This window comes from Harpegnathos saltator, unplaced genomic scaffold, assembly GCF_003227715.2.
Source record: "Harpegnathos saltator strain DR-91 unplaced genomic scaffold, Hsal_v8.6 scaffold498, whole genome shotgun sequence".
Classification (NCBI taxonomy): Eukaryota; Metazoa; Arthropoda; class Insecta; order Hymenoptera; family Formicidae; genus Harpegnathos; species Harpegnathos saltator.
Window position 1 is genome coordinate 1574105 of NW_020230313.1, and position 19904 is coordinate 1594008.

The 19904-nt window shown below is 40.6% G+C and overlaps 2 protein-coding genes across 4 annotated transcripts in view; one reads left to right on the forward strand and one right to left on the reverse strand.

The window, feature by feature from the left end:
• The window catches only part of knockout (Stork-head domain-containing protein knockout), a 79282-nt gene extending 70572 nt beyond the window's left edge, over nucleotides 1-8710 (forward strand). For 2 of the 3 annotated variants that reach the window (XM_011155219.3, XM_025302484.1), the window contains exons 4-8: nucleotides 1080-1535; nucleotides 3994-4200; nucleotides 4644-4828; nucleotides 5178-5657; nucleotides 6492-8710. In XM_011155219.3, the coding sequence (XP_011153521.2) occupies nucleotides 1080-1535; nucleotides 3994-4200; nucleotides 4644-4828; nucleotides 5178-5657; nucleotides 6492-7670 (2507 nt within the window). In that variant the 3' untranslated portion in view covers nucleotides 7671-8710. The remainder of the gene's footprint in view (nucleotides 1-1079; nucleotides 1536-3993; nucleotides 4201-4643; nucleotides 4829-5177; nucleotides 5658-6491) is intronic. The other variant, XM_011155220.3, reaches the window with a different exon arrangement.
• The window catches only part of LOC112589393 (uncharacterized), a 29383-nt gene extending 18363 nt beyond the window's left edge, over nucleotides 1-11020 (reverse strand). Inside the window, exon 1 of the mRNA XM_025302486.1 lies at nucleotides 10630-11020. Within this exon, the coding sequence (XP_025158271.1) occupies nucleotides 10630-10768 (139 nt within the window). The 5' untranslated portion in view covers nucleotides 10769-11020. The remainder of the gene's footprint in view (nucleotides 1-10629) is intronic.
• Nucleotides 11021-19904: the final 8884 nt, after the last annotated feature.

Here is a 19904-nt window from a genome sequence, read left to right on the forward strand (position 1 = left end):
AGTTAAGATTTAGATTATTTAATATCTGGTAATAGTCGGTGTCAGAGCATCACGAGTGAGAATTCAGAGTGCTATAACGGAGCGAAGCGGAACAGTAATTCACAATTGCAATAATTTACAACTATGAATAGCGGTCTTAGAATCCAGTGCGAATTCTCATGAATACTGCTTTTTAAATTTAATAATGTAGTTGCTTGTGTCGCGAGGCATCTTGAATCTACCAACGTCTTCTTTTCGTTTCTGTTTAGCTGTGTCATTGTATCGCATTCATCTAAATCCAAATTTCTATTGATGCATTATTGGAAACAATGCCAGTGAAAAATATAATAACACAGAGATTATAAATAAGGAAAATTTCTTTTCCACTAACACATTGCTGTTTGAGCATTGCTGATTGAGATGAAGAATAAATGAAGGATGAAATACGCAGCTAGAAAATATTGAGATCATCAAACATTGAATGACTCTGCGAATCTTTCGTTGAGACGGAATATGAGAAAAACGGCAGCGAGCAATCATTTCTAACGTCAAAGTAGCACAATAGCTGTACAGCATTATGCCTTGAGCATTCTACGTTGGTCGGTCTGGTTGAATAAAATTTGCAGGGTTAATGTAAAGTCAGAATGTAAAATTCGAACTCGGGCGCACACTCCGAGACGCGTTTTAGCCTTCTACAGGTTTACAGAGGCCTTAAAATTCGAATGTCACGCGGCTGTTACGTCTCGCTGGCGTACCTTGAAAATCAAATGACGTGATCGCGCAAGAAGATAAACGAGAATCGCCTGTTGCGACAACGGCGGGCGATAGATAGGGCGAGTGGAGAATAATAAAATTACGTGAGAGTCGTCGTCGCGCGAGGAGAGACCGCGTCGTTGCTTATTTTACCCTCCCAGGGCGCCAATCGTAAAATCCCGGGACCATAACTGCGACGCGAAATTGGTACCGGGGCATAAAAGCGGGTTACGTAAAGCGGTATCACTCGAGCGTCGCGTCCGATCGACTTCTCGAAAAGTTGCGCCGATTCGCGGCACGTCTACCGCGCGTTGTTCCTAACAGCCGGCCTCTCTTCTGCTTCGCAGGCGATATAGAGGACTGCTTGGTCGCTCCGGTTTCCCAAGGCCAGTTCACGCCGCTGCCAGAAGCTCTGTGCTGGGCCATTCTGGAGCTGACGTCGCAGAGGCAAGCTGCGACCTTGGATACCCTGAGATCAGCCCTGAGGAACGCCTTCCCAGCCATGCAGAGACCCAGCCGCGAGCTCGTTTACGACGCGCTGGCGAAGCTCATGCAAGAACGAAAGATCTATCACACGTCTCAGGGCTACTTTGTCGTAACGCCCGAGACCAAGAGGCTCAGACGCGACTCCGGTAGCTCCAGGCGGTGTTCCAGGGACGTGAATGGGTCCAGGGGTCAGGGCAGCATGCTGATGAGTAACGACGAAGCGGTGGCTCTGGTGCACGGCGAGATGCTCACTCTGAGGGACGGCGATGTTACGCATCAGGCTGTACAGACAAACCTGGCGGACGTTATTTGCGGAGGTAAGAGTCTCGGGCGTATTTGTCTTCTGACGTCAGCGCGCGCGCTCGCGCAACTCGTTCTTTCGCAGCGGACAAAGTTCGCGATCTGTTAACGTTCCCCCCGTGCGCGCGGGGCCCGGCGGAGCGACTTTCGACGAAAATTATGCCCTCGTCGTCGTCCGCGGGTATTTTACACTCAGAGCGCGAAGAGCGCCGCGCTAAGGCGAGCGCGCGAAGATTAATGCAGTCGGGAGAGACGGGGCTATTATTCTCCCGGCGGGATCGTATGTTACGCGCGGACTTCGACGCGGAAGTTGTCGTATCGAGAAACTAATGTCGCGAAAATATCGGCCGCGCACGTCGCGTCGCGCGCGCGCGCGCGCGGACGAGGGTGTCGGGTGACGGCGCGATTAACGCGCTCTCGTCTTCATTCAGCAGCCGCGCGCGCGGTCGTCTGGGTCTTATTAGAGTGTCGCGTTGTCTGTTTGCGGTACCCCACGAGGGAAAGTTCTCACCGTGACCATGTCGCCGGTTGAAGCGGCCGTCGCGCGATATCAATCGCGATCGTTCATTGTAAATTTATAACGCGCCGGTGCCGACGATAAGAGCGAGAACGCGTCTGAAGAACGCAGAAAGAAATGATTCCTCGCGAAATGAAATAAAATCGCGGGAAGAGACCGAAGGACATTTCGGCCGTCGCGCCGTCTGATCGACGGCTGTGAGAAACAGAAACTTATGTATGAAATGTGTATTGAAATTTCGCGCGATTGTCGTCGAACGACGACGAGGCCGGTGACGCGCGCACTCGGGACTAAGCCGGGCTCGCTTTCGCCGTGTCTCGTGATAAGATGCACAGGAAGCCGAGTCGACCCGAGGAGGAACTCGCCCGGCAGACCGGTCGGTCCAGACAAACTCGTCCGGCACGTGTTCGGAAAACGTTTCGATTGTCCGGGAGAAGCTCACTGGCTGCTCACTCGGTTGAGGCCTTTTTCTCCTCTCGACTCGACGGACGGGTCGAGAGAGCGTTTATGTTGTCGTCGTCCTTGGTAGCCACGCAACTCCACCAGCCGCCGGAAGATCGTCAATTCCTCTCGCGAGCGCTTACGAAAAATCAGCGTGCGATCTTAATTTCACTTTTTGCCGCGTTCGCGGAAACCCCGTTCGCGGCTGCGGCGGCGGCGGCGGCGACGACGTTCCACGTTCTTATTCTTGCTCCACATTGCACGCTGACTTCTTACGGGGGGACTACGCGCCCCGAGGAGTCCCGGGGGAGCGCTCGGGGGTCGGCTCCGCGTATGAAATGTCGCAATTTCGATTATACACGTGACGCGAGGCCGCGCGGAGCCACGTGTTGTCGCGTTTTGCCGGCTGACAAAAAGCTCCCGCTCGTCGTCCCCGATGTACCTGCCGATCGAGAACCCGGTGTACCACGACGACGACGCACGCGGAAATTTCTTCGGCGACTCGCGTGCTCTTTTTTACGTCACGTCGAGTGTGTGAATATGCACAGGTGAGTGTGTGTGCATGGACGCGGAGAATAGAGCCGCCGGCATTGGCAAGAAGGCACACGTATGAGAACGAAAGGAGCCGAGGAACAGCGAAAGAGAGAACGAGAGGAAGAGCGCAAGAGAGAGAGAGAAAGAGAGAGAGAGAGAGAGAGAGAGAGAGAGAGAGAGAGAGAGAATAAAAGAGAAGAGAGAGAGAGAAAGAGAGAGAGAGAGAGGAGAAAGATGAAGAGAGAGAATGAAGCCGACGATGCCTGGAAAGCGTTTAGCACAACCGATATATTAGCTATTGGTCACGACATTGTCTACCGTTACATACACCGTCGACATCACGTGGAGAAGGGACCGGGAGGGGGGGAGGAGGACTACGTATATAATCTTCCTACTTTTCTCTTACTCGTTTCTCGACTGATTCTCACGCTGGTAACCCACTCGTCGGTACGTCGCTGTATCGCCCGTGGCTATGTACCAAGATGAAACTCAGGAATGAGGGTATTCCACTTGTTTTTTTCCCTTTTTCTTTCCCCCCCTCCCACCTTTTTTATTCGTCAAGAACGCAGTTGCGGCGATCCGCCACGCTGCTCGGCCACGTCGCGATATTAAACCTCTTAACCGCGTCGTCCTGAAATTCACACGTGCGTCTCCGCGCCGATTTCGGTCTCACCCGCCGGCGCGTCTCTAATGCGACAACCTCGATTTTTCTAACAGCCTTTCCTGCCACGCGCGACTTACGCGATACCTCGGCAAGTGTGTGCTACCAAGTATGCAAATACTTTACCAGTATCGCGAATTTTAAAAAATCTTCAAACTTGTCGTCGGGCATGTGGAAACTTTCTCAGCGAAGTAGTAGTCGCGGTGACTCTTTCGCGACAATTCGTCGAGCGCTCACTTACACCTGCCCGATTGTGCGTGAAAAATTTAACTGTCTTCACTGCGAGGAACAGTGGAACTGATCTCCATCGCTTCTCCTACAGGAAATCCCAACGACAAAGTCCTGTTCGCCAGGTGTCGGTCGATGCCAGGCCGTCTCGAGAGGCGACACTCTCTGCGGCTTTGGGGATCGGCCAGGCGTTTGCACAGAAGCGGAAGTTCGCGGTCTCTGCCACGAAGACCCGAAAGAAGCGACACGTCGTCCAGCGCGGAGTACGCCAGCACGGACAGCGCGCCTCACAGTCCAACTAGTGAGTCTAATCGGGGAAGGGATCGCGTGGTGATGGGTGACCGCTTGTTGGGCGAGGAAAGCGTGGGGGAAATGCTTCTAATTGTATATAGTTATCTCTCTGTAGACCTGATCTTTCGTCCGGAAACTCCGCATCTCCCGAACGCAGAGACGCGTGAGTTGAACTCTTTGATCGTCTCGCTATCGCCTCGCGACTAATGAACGTCTCGATACACGTCGAGATAGCTATGAATGACCGTGCCGTTAAATCAGCGTGTGAATGTTCCTTATGAAATATCACGTGTGTGTACGTACATCTGACCCCGCCGACGACATCCGCCGTTACTCGCACGACGGTGCAATCCAGATCGAAGCTTCTTAGTCACCCCGTAGCTGGCGAGCCTTTCCCCGATCCTCATTATCTTGGAGTGGAAACGTAACACACATCCGAATCCCTTCCTCAAGGCTTTTCTGGGATTTTTTCAGAGAAGATAGGCCTGCTCTCCAGGCTCTTTCGGCGAAGCACACGGAGGAAGGGCGCACCGTTAATGGGCACTTTCAGTGCTCAGTATCCCCCCACCGAATGGTTTAATCCGCGCGTCGTGCATTTGCATAGCGTTGCCACGCAAACAAGGGCCGCCAGTCCTTCGGTAAGTTGCGCACAGCTATTTGCCAATAAGAACTAATAAAAGGCACTTCTTACATGGCGCTTGTAGCGCCGCGAGGCTAATTAACCGGTTCCCCCTGATAATTGATAAAAAGAACCCTCCGAGACGACAACATTCTCAGCCGTTAATAATAATGTTAAACTTGGTGGAAATATCGTATAACGCGAAGAAGAGAAGGAGAGAGAGAGAGAGAGAGAGAGAGAGAGAGAGAACAGACGACTCTTGTAAATACGATTTCAAACGATTTAGCCAGGATGAAATGGCCAGAGTATCGACTAATCGAACAGCGAGCTCAGATCGATCGAGTCTTTTCCTTCTTTCTTCATTTCAGATGATGGAGGGTTTAGACCAGTCGCAGGCCAGTTTCCAAGTGTGGGACGACTCGAGTTCCATGCGATCGGCCACTTTGCCGAGGCGACATCGGCGTCAAGCCAGCGGTGATTCCTCGAGCTTGTTGGCCAACTCGACGCCAAGGAGCTCCCGAAGGCATCGGTCGCCGTGTTCTACCCTGCCGAGGTCCAAGTGCTCCAGCCTGAGCAGATGTACATCCAGAGCCTCCGTTCTGCCGCCCAGCACCACCAACCAGGAGACGTACCAAGCGCGTAATCAAGTGCAAAACGACAAGAACTCGACAAACTCATCGCCCAGCAGAAGCGGCGGCAGCTCTGGCTCGGTTAGAACGATGAACGCGAGCCCGGGCAAGGCGACGACGTTAGGCAGACCCAACACGAGGCAGTCCAACTCCAGAAGGCCGAGTCACGACTTCAGCAACAGCGGCGCAAAGTCGGCCAACGGCTCTCCGCAACATAAAGTGGGTTTAAGTTAAACTTTCTTAACAACGCAAACGCGTCTTATCGCGCGATTATCTTGCGTTCAGTTCTCTCAATTTATCTTCGCTCAGATTCCTTCTTCCTTTTTCTCTTGACTTATTTTTTCCATGTATGATCGCCCTATGTTTCTGTGTTATGTCGCGTTATTATAATTCTATTGTTCGCGCAATGTCGTTGAAAAGTCGTCGCAGTATTCGCGATTACTCATCGCCAATTCACGCAAATCAGTTTGCAAACGCATGTAGTTTTTCAGTTACACTTCAATATGTGATGCATGTATGTGACGGCTTTTATGGACGTTCATCTCTTCACCCGCGCTTTCAAAAAATTAGTGGGCCATTGATTTCGCCGGTCTGAGTTGCTTACCTCTGTCAAGTTCCTTAATCATCGACTGATGTTGTTTTTTCAACGATCGGAAAGCTGTACGTTTAGATAACTTTCCTAATATGATATAATTAAGAATTCACTTGAGATGCTATGTGCGTGTCGAGAACGTGTCTTTGTAGCACGAAAGACATAGTAGAGATGTCATTTTGTCTCTTCTCACACAATATATATATGAAAAAAAAATCTTTCTTTTTATGGACAAAATGTCTTTAGCGTAAATTTTTGTTCGAGAAAAATTCGCAAATATTTTTGCAAATGTTTTGTTAAAGGAAATCTCAATGTCGATAATTTTAAATTTTTAATATTTCAAATTTCCTCGCTATATTTCGAAGCATCAATTTCGAAGCAATAAAAATTGGCAGTCTTCATTTTCTGCTATTTCCGTTGTTTTTTTTTTTTTCGAATTAAATCACCTTTATCGTTCCAAGGTATTACAAAAGACCTCATCGGGTCACTCGTCGCACTCCAGTGGCAAGTCCGTGTCCAGCAGCAAGTTGACTTGCTCGCCGCTGAAAACGGCCACGCTGTCGACAAAGTCGTCGCCGCTCAAAGTCGTTCAGCAAGGTTCGCTGACTCCTCTGCAAGAAGCGCAAAACTCGATAACCCTGCAGGTGTCCACGAATTTAAGTCCGGTGAGCCCGTCGCAGGAGCAACGTGCGATACAGAACAGCGTGACGCTGGCTTCTAACACGACCAGCACCACGACAATTTCCGGCTCGCCCGGTACAAAGATCTACGTTCAGCAAAACAATTCGCCGATGAGATCCGTGATTACTTTCGAGAACGGCACGGTGAAGACGAAAATCGCGGAGAAGGAAGTAATCGACTGCAAGGAGAAGCAGGAGAGGGAGATGGGCGAGAAGACTTACAAGACCCGAGTGGACGACGAGAAGCTCTTCAAGTCCAAGTTGGACGAGGAGAAGCTGAACAAACCGATCAAGGCTGAACGGCCGTCGTCGCTTTACACCCCGAAAGAGCCGAAAGCAGGTCTGTTGCTGTCCGAGTCCGACAAGGAGAATAAGCCGAAGGTCGAAGAGGAAGTGCCTAACAAGCTGAAACTGACAAACCGTCTGAACAATAGCCAGGCTCACCTAATCGACGGCTCCACCAACAATGTCGACAAGAACGCGCTGGTACACGAGCACTCGGCCGCCGCGCTGTCCACCACGAAGAACACCAACGACGCGATGAATAACTCCCGCAAACTCAGCCTATCGCTGTCCAAGGACGCGTTGAGCTACCGCAATCTACTGCATCCCGGCTCGAAGAACAACATCGCGTCGAATCCGCCGTCGCCCACCAAGTCTTACGACGGCTTCGGCGGCTCCTTCAACGACGTCTACATCGAGAATCTGGAGACGGCGAAACAGCAGCGAGCACCGCAGGGCTCCGAGCCCAATCTGGAAAAGACCGTGAGCCGAGCCGACCTGCACTCCTACCCGAGCCTCAGCGACATGCAGGTGCAATTCACCAGCTTGGCAGCGCAGAAGATCCTCAAAGGCTGCCCGATCAACAGCGTCGACACCTTGGTGGAGGTGAATATGGCGGCCGCCGACAAGCCGAACAACTGCGACGTCACGGTTCACACGGACTTTGGCCTCGTTTAAGTCGTATCCTCGCAAATGCATTCCGTCGATCGTGCACCATCCGTCGGAGGCTCGCAAGGACCTCTCGCAACTTTTTCCCGCCCCCCGGGCATATTGCGTCCATGGAAAACAATGTGCCTCGAGGCGAACACTATCGAGTAAACGTCGCTAATGCCTTGCTTCTCATACGTCAAGATCGGGAAATAGGGAGCTATTTTTCTGTCTTCCTTTCTTTCCCCCCTCTCTCTCTCTCTCTCTCTCTCTCTCTTTCTCTCTCTTTCTTTCTCTCTTTCTCTCTTTCTCCCTTCAGTGGGAAAGGCCACGGCTTGCGTAAGAATGCTAAACGGAACACGCAGTTAACAGTTACCAGTGACCTGTCGCCTATGTACATCTCTTCCCTGCGTCTTTAACGAGCGTACGTGTTCCTGAACAGTCGCTGTGCCGATCCCGTTTGTGTCATTGGGACGAATACGTTCGAATAAGGACGATCACGTATGTGAAAGACAGCAACCATGCGGCCTAAGTTTAAACTTGCTTGCCTTACCGAAATTGCCTTATTGAAATATCTCTCTCTCTCTCTGTCCGGAAAAGGAGAAAAGAAATGAGAAAAAGATCCTATCACGAGATATTTTGTATATTCCAAATTCTCCACTCGACTCTCTGTAACGCAATCAACTACTCGGCTAACCAACCAACTACTCGAATAATATGGAATAGACACACGATCTCATTCCGTTCAGACGATCTATGCTCCGAAGTGCACTGAAATGATCAGGGAAGTAAAAGTATGTTTCAGTTAATTGTGAAGGCAAGCGGTTGATGCCGTCCTGCATTTTGTGACTTGAAAAATAATCGTAAAGATAAATTCGTAAGATCGCGCCCTGCCGGCAACCCCTTTGCGATTTCGAGGTCCGCGAGGCGATATGAAGTTTGTCGTCGTTTGTCGGTTTGCAAATTTTCTGTTCGGAACATTTCACGCGAATCCAAGGGTCGCGGTGTTCTCGTAGTTGCAATGTCGACGGTTTTGCATCGCTTTACCGAGCTAAAGCGATTTGTCAAAACATCACCTCGCGTGCAACGCTATGCGCGACCACATGGATGACGAAAGAGAAAGCACGGGGTGAAAATTTTGCCGAATTGAAGTACTGCCATTTTACGCGCGCACAATCGTCGTTCGAGACATTTTCTTTAATCATTCCTTTTTACCTGTGCATCATCGCGGTGATGTTAACGCCGATTTTCAGGTTTTCGTAGCAAAGTAAGGTCAAGTAGTACAGTGAAATTTTGTAGCGAGACACATGTAGAGGTTCTTATGAAACGACAGCGATAATTCCTCGAACAATAACGTCACAATAAAGCGGGGGAACAATGCCTTTCAATGACCACGCATTATTAGTCTCGTAACAGGGTAAGCTCTGAAGGCACACGATTTACCGATTCTTTCTTTTGGTTCGCGAATTTAAAACGGTTGCTTTGCATGATCTGATCGCTTTACTTTCGAGAAAAAAGAAAAGATGGGAAGAGAAGAATCGGTGGGTCGCGTGTCAAAGCTTCGCCTTGTGTAAGCACACAAGCATAATAACGACATAATAAATTAATTACCGTCCCCGAGAAAATCGTAACATAGCGAGGAAAAAATCGAGGATGATCTGCGCTGTACAGCTGCAGAGATTTGATATCAAATATATATATACATAATATACATATAGCGTAGAAGGGCGTTTACTTGGAACGCGCAGCCGGTACCATTCGCAATTAGTGCAATCGTAAATCTAAGTGCCAAAACTATCGTAGTTTACTTAAACGACCGCCTTAACAATTCCGTTTCGCACGGCGATTTCGTAATGCCGAGACACAAACGCGTGTCTTTCTGCGCCGAAAGAAAGTAACGCCGAGCGTTAAATCGTGAAGCCGTAGTCTTAAAAACCGACATATTAGGCAATTAGGCAAGTACGACGGAAAGGAAGAAGTAAGGAAGACGCGTCCGCTTTGTACATTTCATACTCTGTATCGCAGATTAACCGATCGGTGATGGTTCACAACCATTGTTCACCCTATCTCGAGATAGGAGACGCCGACTTTCTGAATTATGTCATGAACTTTCTCTCAAGTCACTTATGGATATTTATCATTATGATTTTTCAATTTCTCATAAGAAAAAAGACGGTTGAAGAAACAAGTGGATAAAGGAAGTATGTTGTATTTATTGGGCAAATTTATTTCTTTTGCAATAAATAAGGTGTTATGTACTTTCCAGATAATTCACTATATTTGTAAGAAGAAAAGTTACATACTGGAAAAAATAAACATGATATATGTTTAGAAAAAGAGAGCTCTATTTGAATATTATATCTTTTTTAACATTTAATTTTTCTGACGCATTCAGGATTTATTATCTTTATCCACTTGTACTTTTATTTCTAAATGTATTCTGCAGTTTGTCAATTTTTATATAATAATTGTTAGTGCAGTCTACAGTCTATTGTAATATTAATATAATTTGTAAATTATTTTATTAGAACTGTTATTTGTAATAGTTTATCATAATACTGTTATAATTCGTGAATTATTATAATCATTATACGTAATAATTTATTATGATATATAGACTATAGAAATTCATTTGCTATTGATTTCAGTGTGAATGCAAAACATTTAAAATTAAAATATTCTCAGAAATTAAAAATCCATTGTCAATGGACGATTTAAGAGAAATATAACTAAATAATTTCTAAGGCAAAACACCTGACATTATTGTCATTTGAATGAAGAAAATCGTAAATTGACATTTCTGTGAGTAGCAAAATTCTATCTTTTCTTTCAGAAAAATCGGCGTCTGTGAACGAGAAAGTGTGTGAATTCATTGCCTCTTATCTTTATCAAAACTAACTTGTAGAGTATCATTGTATAATCTTACTTTCGAATCATTATAACAACGAAAATATATTAACAATAATAAAAAAATAGATAAAAAACTTACCTTCGATTATTTTGCGATGCAGACTTTCCGCCATGATGTGCAAGACGTTTTGTCGATTATGGCTGCCTTCGAGCAGTTTCGAAACCTTCTGGAAAGAAGATTCGATGTTTTTATCTTCTACATCTCCATATCGCTTCATTTGCTCGTCAAGCTCTAAATTGGAAGATACATGTTTTAGATTTGAAAGAAATTGCTTTTATTCGCAAATATAGATGTCCCAAATTACCTATTACTGCTTTCGAATGTGAATTGATGGAATTTGGACGAGCGATTTCGGAACCTTCTAGAAGATCCGGCATCCGTATCTCTCACATCTCCAAATTGCTTCATTTACTCGTCAAGCTCTAAATTGGAAGATACATGTCTTAGATTATGAAGGAAAATGCTTTTATTCGCGGATAAAGATGTCTCAAATTACCTATTACTGCTTTCGAATTGATGAAATTTAGACGAACGGATTGCAACTCTGTCTTCCCGTTACTTGCATAGAATTAGTAATGGCCGCGATAATGAAATATGTGGTAAGAACAAAGAGAGGAGATTCAAATCCAATTCAAATTCGAGGGAACCAATGAAATTACAACAAGACCATCAACCTTGAATAAGTAATACCAGAGAGGAAGCTGAGAGCAGCCAACACGGCGTTTTCGGCGACACCGATTTTTCGCACTGGAAATGGGCGCCATCTGCATCCATTTTGAGAGGAGAACTACAATGTTACATCCACTTTTAGGTCTTGGTGGTAAAATCTGCATGTGGTGGAAGTCCGTGCTACATTCACTTTCAGGCGGTTTATGTCCGTGCTGCAACCATAGTTACTATCTCTATGCCAGATAATAGTTCGTTTTGTCTGCACTGCTGAACTGATGTTAAATGTTATTTATTATCATTGAATATTAGATGAAAAGTAGAAGAGTTATTGTCCGCAGCGGATAATCTAACATTTAATAAGAACGAGACAAAATTCGCATGAGATGAAATTCCACTCTTTAACGCTACCATGACCTTTAATTATTCTCCGAAAACGGCGTTACAACAACTTTGATATTCTGTATAATTAGTTGCTAACATATTTTTTAATCGTACACATTCCTCTTTAATTAACATAAAGCTAACAAATATCCGATGCTTCGACAGAATAATTTTCTTTATTTTCAGTAATCAATAAGTAGTAAATCAATGTCGCGTACAGTTGAAAGGCCTCCTCGCATTCCCCTCGTTGTCCCGGAAACTTCGAGAAAAGAAAAAATGCCCAAGGGCAAGTCTCTCTTGCTTCAACCGCCGCAATGTTTACATCGCGCCGATTGTGTTGATCGGCTCGCGAGCGACGACACTTTTTGCCCTTCGTTTTGACGTTTGACGAATTTTCCGGGAATAAGAAGTCGGAATTTTGCGCTCGGCATTAACGATCCGTCATCATCCGACTATCATCGAGTAATCATAGGCACTTTATGAATCTGCAATTACTCTCGTCAATCTCTGTCTTTCTATCTATTTATTGCGTTGTTGTATATGTTACGGTTAAAGTGATAAATCCAGTTACTATGCATAATAACCGGTTATTATGTATAATAACCAACAGCTTTGGTTAATTTGATCAATTATTCATATTTTTGTAATTAACCGTTTTTATAAATACACCGTATATATAGAGACAGAATTTACAAGTACATTTTATTATAATAAAAATGCTGTCGTATATGTATTAAACAAGTTTTAGTTCGATATAGTTTTTGGTGCAGCTGCGCCAAGATTCTTTGTATTAAATATTTTTTATTGCATTGTTATAATAATTAATTTGTTACAATAACAAGTAACATAACCAGTGTTCTATAACTCAGTGTTCTAATAAATAATGATAAATTTTACTTGTAAAAATTTATGTTATGGACATTTTTTGTAGCTAGGTTTTCTTGAATATTTTGAATAACATAACCTTTGAAAAGATATTTCTTTTAAATATTGGACACTATTAACAAACGTGTTAAATTTTTATAACACGATATAATTTTTACTTTTAAAAGTTTATGTACATATATTATAAAAACTTATATTATGTACATAATATATATCTTGAAAAAGAAAATAGTTTGAATTTGAGATTTCTAAAAATATTAAGTTAAGTATACAATAATCATATATATATATGTTAGGTTTCTCAGTTGGCGCTACTGTTCTAATATATCATATATTCTAATATATCTTCTTTTGTACAGTAGAAAAGTGTTGCAGAGTTTTATTATAGTTATAAGTTTTACTTGTAAAAACTTATGTACACATATATACAATAAAAATAATTATTTGAGTTTGATACTTCTAAAAATAACACAATACGTATTGCGCTTGTACTTGGCGCCCTTTTTTTACCTTTTTGCTTAAAAAGGTAAGTTTTATATAATATTAAATATATGTACGTTTCACGTATAACGTGATTGACTTGGAGTATTCCGTGCCCACGGTGTTATTAATAAACGACGCATTCATACTTTCCTTGATCTGTTACATCGGATTCGATAATCTGCAAGGCACCTGAAACATAAAATGTGATATTCTCGAACAGCGTCCTCTCAGGATTTACTTGTCCAAAGAAAGATCAATGATGCGATCGCAGATCTCGTGTATGTCATGTCAATAGAGGCAGTTTGAATGCGGCGTAATATGATTCTTGGAACAGACGTAAATAAGTATTGTGAAGTTTGAAGCGAGTCTCTCACAGGCATGCTTTGAAAACACGAGTTGTTTTCATTTTCAGCTAACGGACGACGCAGGCATCAACACTAATCGGCAAGGTCAGCGACTGGTGGGGGGGGGTAACCGTGCCTACCCGAATGTTTGTTTTCGTACGCTTATGTATGACTCCGTGATTGCGGAAAGGACATTGCGCCTCGGGCCGACGAACGACGCGCATACCGCGACGCAGTACGAATGTCGGTAGTCGTATCGCGGTTAATACGCGTTTCTTTGTCCCCGAATCTTACTTGCGCGAGTGTTAGAGCTAGAGTCAGTGTCGTCGCCAGTGCTACGATGGAGTATCCGGGGGTGCTGCGACGGAGTAACCAGAAGGAGGACGTCGGATCGAGAAGTCAGGATGGAGAGAGGACTTGGAGCGCGCCGAAAGACGTAGCCGAGGACAGCGATACATCATGTATGGTATTCGAGGTATCTCGAGTTATTATTATTACGCATTATTATTTTTCTGATTTTAACGGACCTTACTCGAAGTAAGGACATACCCGAGTCGAAATTAGATCAGCATTCATAGTTTATCATCTGAAAAATGATAAAATAGCTTGAGATTTGATTATTCGTTAACCTAATTTCACGTAACACGAGTTCTACTTTTCTTTTCTCATAAAATATGAATGTGCTTGCTCTTCAAGCAAGGTTGCTGAGGCAAGCTAAGGTTTATGAATACAAATTTTTAATTATGTTCTCAATGAAAAATTGCACACAATTTAGAAAACTATGAATAATGATCTTAGAATCTGATATAAATTTTACAAGTGTTGATTTTTATTCGTCTAATAATGCTCAGATTGCTGTTTTCGTTTAGAATCTGCTAGAATGTCCGTTTCTCATTCTTGTTTATCTTTCTTATTGTACCGAATCTGAATTAAAATCTCTATTAGTGAAACAGCATTATTAGACATAACCGTTGTCTTTGCCTTTGCAGCTTCAGCTCTTTTGAGAGCTACAATTCTCATCATTCTCATTAGAAAAAAGAAAAGAAAAAAAAGAAGAAAAAAGGAAAAAAGAACTTTAAGAATGATGAGAATAAAAAGTGTTTTTCATCTCCCCATTTCCTCTAATTCTTATATGATTATTTAATCCTTATATATTTATCTCACGCGCAGTTCTAACAAAGGCAGTTTTATTTACGTTTTTATCTTTGTTGTCTTTCTTGCGCTGTTAAGCGAATATATAATCAACATCAACAAAAATTGCTCATTTAAATTAAGAATATAAGGATTAAGTACATATACATTATCGAGATAAACGAGTATTAAATAACTGCGGAATACGTCGCTGTTGAAGACTCATCATGGGCGAGACTGCGAGAGTAGCCAGATGTAACGTTCAGGTAGGACAAAGCTTGTTCACTATTGCGCATCTAGATATTCTGCATTGATTTTTCAAATTGGATGCAATTTGCAGGATCAATGTAGAATTAATATTTCGACTCGGAAAAGACTTTTTTTTTTTTTATCAAATCTGAAAAATGAGAACCAATTGTCATTGCACTTGGACAATCTTCTGACACTAATTTCTGGTATTGATCGATATTCAATTTTCGGTACTGATTTACTCTTTCTTTTCTCTACAAGAAAAAAAATTGATACGACTCGTTCATTTATCCGCGTTAATTTGATGAATAAATTAAATATTGATCGGTCTTCAATTTTCGGTACTGATTTATTCTCTCATTTCTTTATAAGACAAGAAAAATTGATACGAATCATTCGTTTATTCGAGTTAATTTGTTGAGTAAATTAGAGGGATAAATACCTGAAAAATGAGAACAAATTGTCATTGTACTTGGACAATTTTCTGACACTGATTTACGGTATTATTCGATTTTCGGTACTGATTTACTCTTTCATTTCTCTATAAGAAAAAAAATCCATACATTCAACTTTCGGTACTGACTGATTCTTTAATTTCTTTATAACAGAATAAAAATTGAATACAATTCTTTCATTCGACTTAATTCGTTGAGTAAATTAGTGGGATAAGTACCTGCAAGATGAAAACAACTTGTCATTGCACTTGGACAATTTTCTTGACATTGATTTATGGTATTGATCAGTCTTCGGTTTTCGGTACTGACTTACTTTCTCATTTTTTTATAAGACAAAAAAATTGATACGAATCGTCCGTTTATCCGAGTTAATTTGTTGAATAAGATTAGAGGGGTAAGTACTTGAAAAATAAGAACAAATTGTCATTGCACGTGGGCAATTTTTTAACACTGATTTATGGTATTAATCGATATTCGGTTTTCGGTACTGATTTACTCTTTCATTTCTCTATAAGAAAAAAAATTCTTACGAATCGTTCATTTATCCGCGTTAATTTGATGAATAAGTTAAATATTGATCGGGCTTCAATTTTCGGTACTGACTGATTCTCTAATTTCTTTATAAGAGAATAAAAATTGATACGAATCGTTCTTTTATCCGACTTAATTTGTTGAATAAATTAGTGGGGTAAGTACCTGCAAGATGAAAACAACTTGTCATTGCACTTAGACAGTTTTCTAACGCTGATTTATAGTATTCGGTTTTCGATACTGATTTGGTCTTTGATTTCTCTATAAAAGAAAAAGAGATTGATACAAATTGTTTATTTATCCGCGTTAATTTGATGAAAAAATTAAATATTGAACGGTCTTCGATTTTCGGTACTGATTTATTTTTTCATTGTTTTATAAGACAAAAAAATTGATACGAATCGTTCGTTTATCCGAGTTAATTTGTTCAGTAAATTAGAGGGGTAAGTACCTGAAAAATGAGAACAAATTGTCATTGCACTTGGACAATTTTCTAACACTGATTTATGGTATCAATCGATATTCGGTTTTCGGTACTGACTTACTTTCTCATTTTTTTAAAAGACAAAAAAGTTGATACGAATCGTTCGTTTATCTGAGTTAATTTGTTGAATAAGATTAGAGGGGTAAGTACCTGAAAAATGAGAACAAATTGTCATTGCACTTGGACAATTTTCTGACACTGATTTATAGTATTAATCGATATTCGATTTTCGGTACTGATTTACTCTTTCATTTTTCTATAAGAAAAAAAAATTCATACGAATCGTTCATTTATCCGCGTTATTTTGATGAATAAATTAAATATTGATCGGTCCTCAATTTTCGATACTGATTTATTCTCTCATTTCTTTATAAGACAAGAAAAATTGATACGAATCATTCGTTTATTCGAGTTAATTTGTTGAGTAAATTAGAGGGATAAATACCTGTGAAAGACTTCTGTGAATGAGTGAAAAATGAAAAATTTTATATGAATTTGTGAAAATCAGAACATTTCACACGACAATTGAGTTGTTCAACATGACAGTTGCGTTCTGGATAATTCTTAATGAATATCAAAGAAATCAAAATGATCAAAATAATAATGTCCGTGTAGTCCGAAGGACATTACGTGACACGCAAAATCTGTTTGATATAATAAATGTTTCAAAAGAAAACGTTTCAAAATATGTATATACAGGTAATATAAACCTTATGCATCGACGAGATACTATAAAGACTGATGGCCTTAAAATACATGGTTTGTGTCACGTATATTATAAATTTTCAGTACTGGCAGTGAATTTCAGAACGCAGCCTATATCATCAACTCCCGCTTTAATTTCCCACTCTCGATAGAGTCTCAACGCATGATCAAGCGCGAGTTATGAAGATTCACTTTCAACGAAGAAAATAGTCGGGGAACGTTCGCAGCCGCGGTGGAATTTAACGTTCGCGTTCGCAAGGGCCTAACATTTTACTTGCGAAGGGACGCCATCGCCCCTCTTTTTACAACGGTGCGGATGTTTAACTTCTTATTCCCTATTTTTCACAACAACGATACTGCGACGATGCCCTAACGAGGCAAGTTCGCCTATAACCAGCGTTCCTGTATCTTGAGCCGTTCAGGAGATATCGAAGGTTAAAGTTTTTAAATTGTACTCTTAATATTTCCGTTTCTACTGAGAATTGACAGTCGAGCTTTATGGTGAGAATAGCGTTGATATAGGACTATATTGTGGCAAAAGCGCGTTCCTTGAGCTGTTTAGGTGATATCGAAGGTTAAAGTTTTTTAAATTGTACTGTTAAAATATCCGCTTCTATGGGGAATTGAGAGTCGAGTTCTGTGGTGAGAATAGAGTTGATATAGGGACTATATTGTGGCAAAGCCGCGTTCCTGTATCTTGAACCGTTTAGGAGACATCGAAGATTACATTTTTTAATTGAACTGTTAATATTTCTGTTTCTACTGGGAATTGAGATTCGAGCTTAATAATGAGAATAGAGTATATATAGGACTATATTGTGGCAAAAGCGCATTCCTGTATCTGGAGCCTTTTAGGAGACATCGCAGGTTACATTTTTAAGTTGTACTGTTAATATCTCCACTTCTACTGGGAATTGAGAGTCGAAATTTATAGTGAGAATAGGGTTGATACAGGACTATATTGTTGCAAAGAAAAAACAGGCCTGTATCTCTAGCCGTTTAGGAGATATCGGAGGCTAAAGTTAATGTATTTTATTTATATCCTTCTTATATCCAAAAGTTATGTTGAATATATTTGCAATATCAAGACAAGATATCTTAATAAGATTCTGCAGATTTCTTTTTATCATGTGCGAACTTATCACAATATAATAACAATTGACATGCAACATTTTATTCGCTTCTGACATCACAATTAAAATTTAATGTCATTTTAATGTTTAAGTTCAGAAACTTAATTCTAATAATCGAACAGGAACTAGGAATTCTAATGAGCTTCGACATTATTTTTATAGTTCATGTTTATTATTCTTGTATTACATATATTGTATTATATGTTTGTAAGAATAACGTTTTTCAAGCATAACGATGCTTACATCTTTTGATTACTGTATATTATTTATAGGAATCTATCTGATATTCGACATTAAACATGGGTTTGTTACCTATACAGGTATTTCCGCTGAACATTTTTTTATGATTTAACTGAATATATTTTGTTTCATAATTAAAAATATGAAAAACATAATATCAAGTGTTATTTTAACATCTAGTTCAGTTTCAATCATAGTGAAAAATGATTAAAAAATATGCAGCAAACATAATGTATCAATAATGTTTCTGACTTCATTAATTTTTTCGCTACGACTTGAGATGAAAAGCACTCGCTATATAATAAAATAGTTACTATTCACGAATGGCTTACACAACGCTTTACCACTTATAAATATACTTTACCACTTATAAATATACACTTATAAATATACTTTACCACTTATAAATATACACTTATAAATATACTTTACCACTTATAAATATACACTTATAAATATATAAGGTAATTTTGATCCGTTTGTCTTTTATTGTTTATAAACTTTTTGTAGTTTATTATAGTACATAAAAACTATTGTTTAGATAATATAATTTATTTGAGTATCCTTATAAATACACACATTTTAATTACGTTTCTTATTATGTAGCACAGTTATATACAAAAAATAATTTAATATTTAATTTTTATACTACAAATTTCGAAGCATGGTATACGAACATGTTGTAAACAAATATCTTATAGGAACATAGATACAAAAAATATATTATTGTGCTTCAATTATTTAATGTTAGTCAAATGTCTCAAATATCTCAATATTGTCTGTGATTTTTTGTTGACAACGAAAATTCAAAAATAAATGTAAAATAAATAATATATAGGGTGTCCTATTTTAATGTCCCACCCCAAATAACTCTTCAGTATTGAAGTTTCAAGGAAAATGATCTGAATAAAAGTTGTAGGGATTTAAGTGAACTACCTTATGACGACCTTGACTTTGATCTTGACCTCTATTTTCAAGGTCATTTGAAGGTCAATTTGCGTTTTTTAAATGGGAACTCTTATTTTTTATTACACTTTTTTTTCTACTAGTTAATTGGAACAACTTTTGTCTAAAACATTTTTTTATTTGTCTAACATGTTTTGAGATATTTGAAGAAAACTTGATAACTTTTTCAATATTTAACTTATGATATCTCACTAACTATTTGTCGAAAGAAAATGTGGTATTAGACTTTCTTGCTTTATTTAGTCTCAAGAATATATTGTTATAATAGCGTTTTGACTTTTGTTAACTTAATGATTTTTGGAAATTTCAAAATCATCAAATTAACAAAAATCAGGGCGCTATAGCAATATATTCTTGAGACTAAATAAAGCAAGAAAGTCTAGTACCACTTTTTCTTCCGACAAATAATTAGCGAGATATCGTAAGTTAAATATTGAAAAAGTTATCAAGTTTTCCTCAAATATCTCAAAACATGTTAGACAAAGAAAAAAATGTTTTAGACAAAAGTTGTTCAAATTAACTAGTAGAAAACTAGTAGAAAAAAACAATGTAATAGAAAATAAGAGTTCCCATTTAAAAACAAGTTCCTTCAACCTTCAAATGACCTTGAAAATAGAGGTCAAGGTCAAAGTCAAGGTCATTATAAGGTAGCTTACTTAAATCCCTACAACTTTAATTCAGATCATTTTCCTTGAAA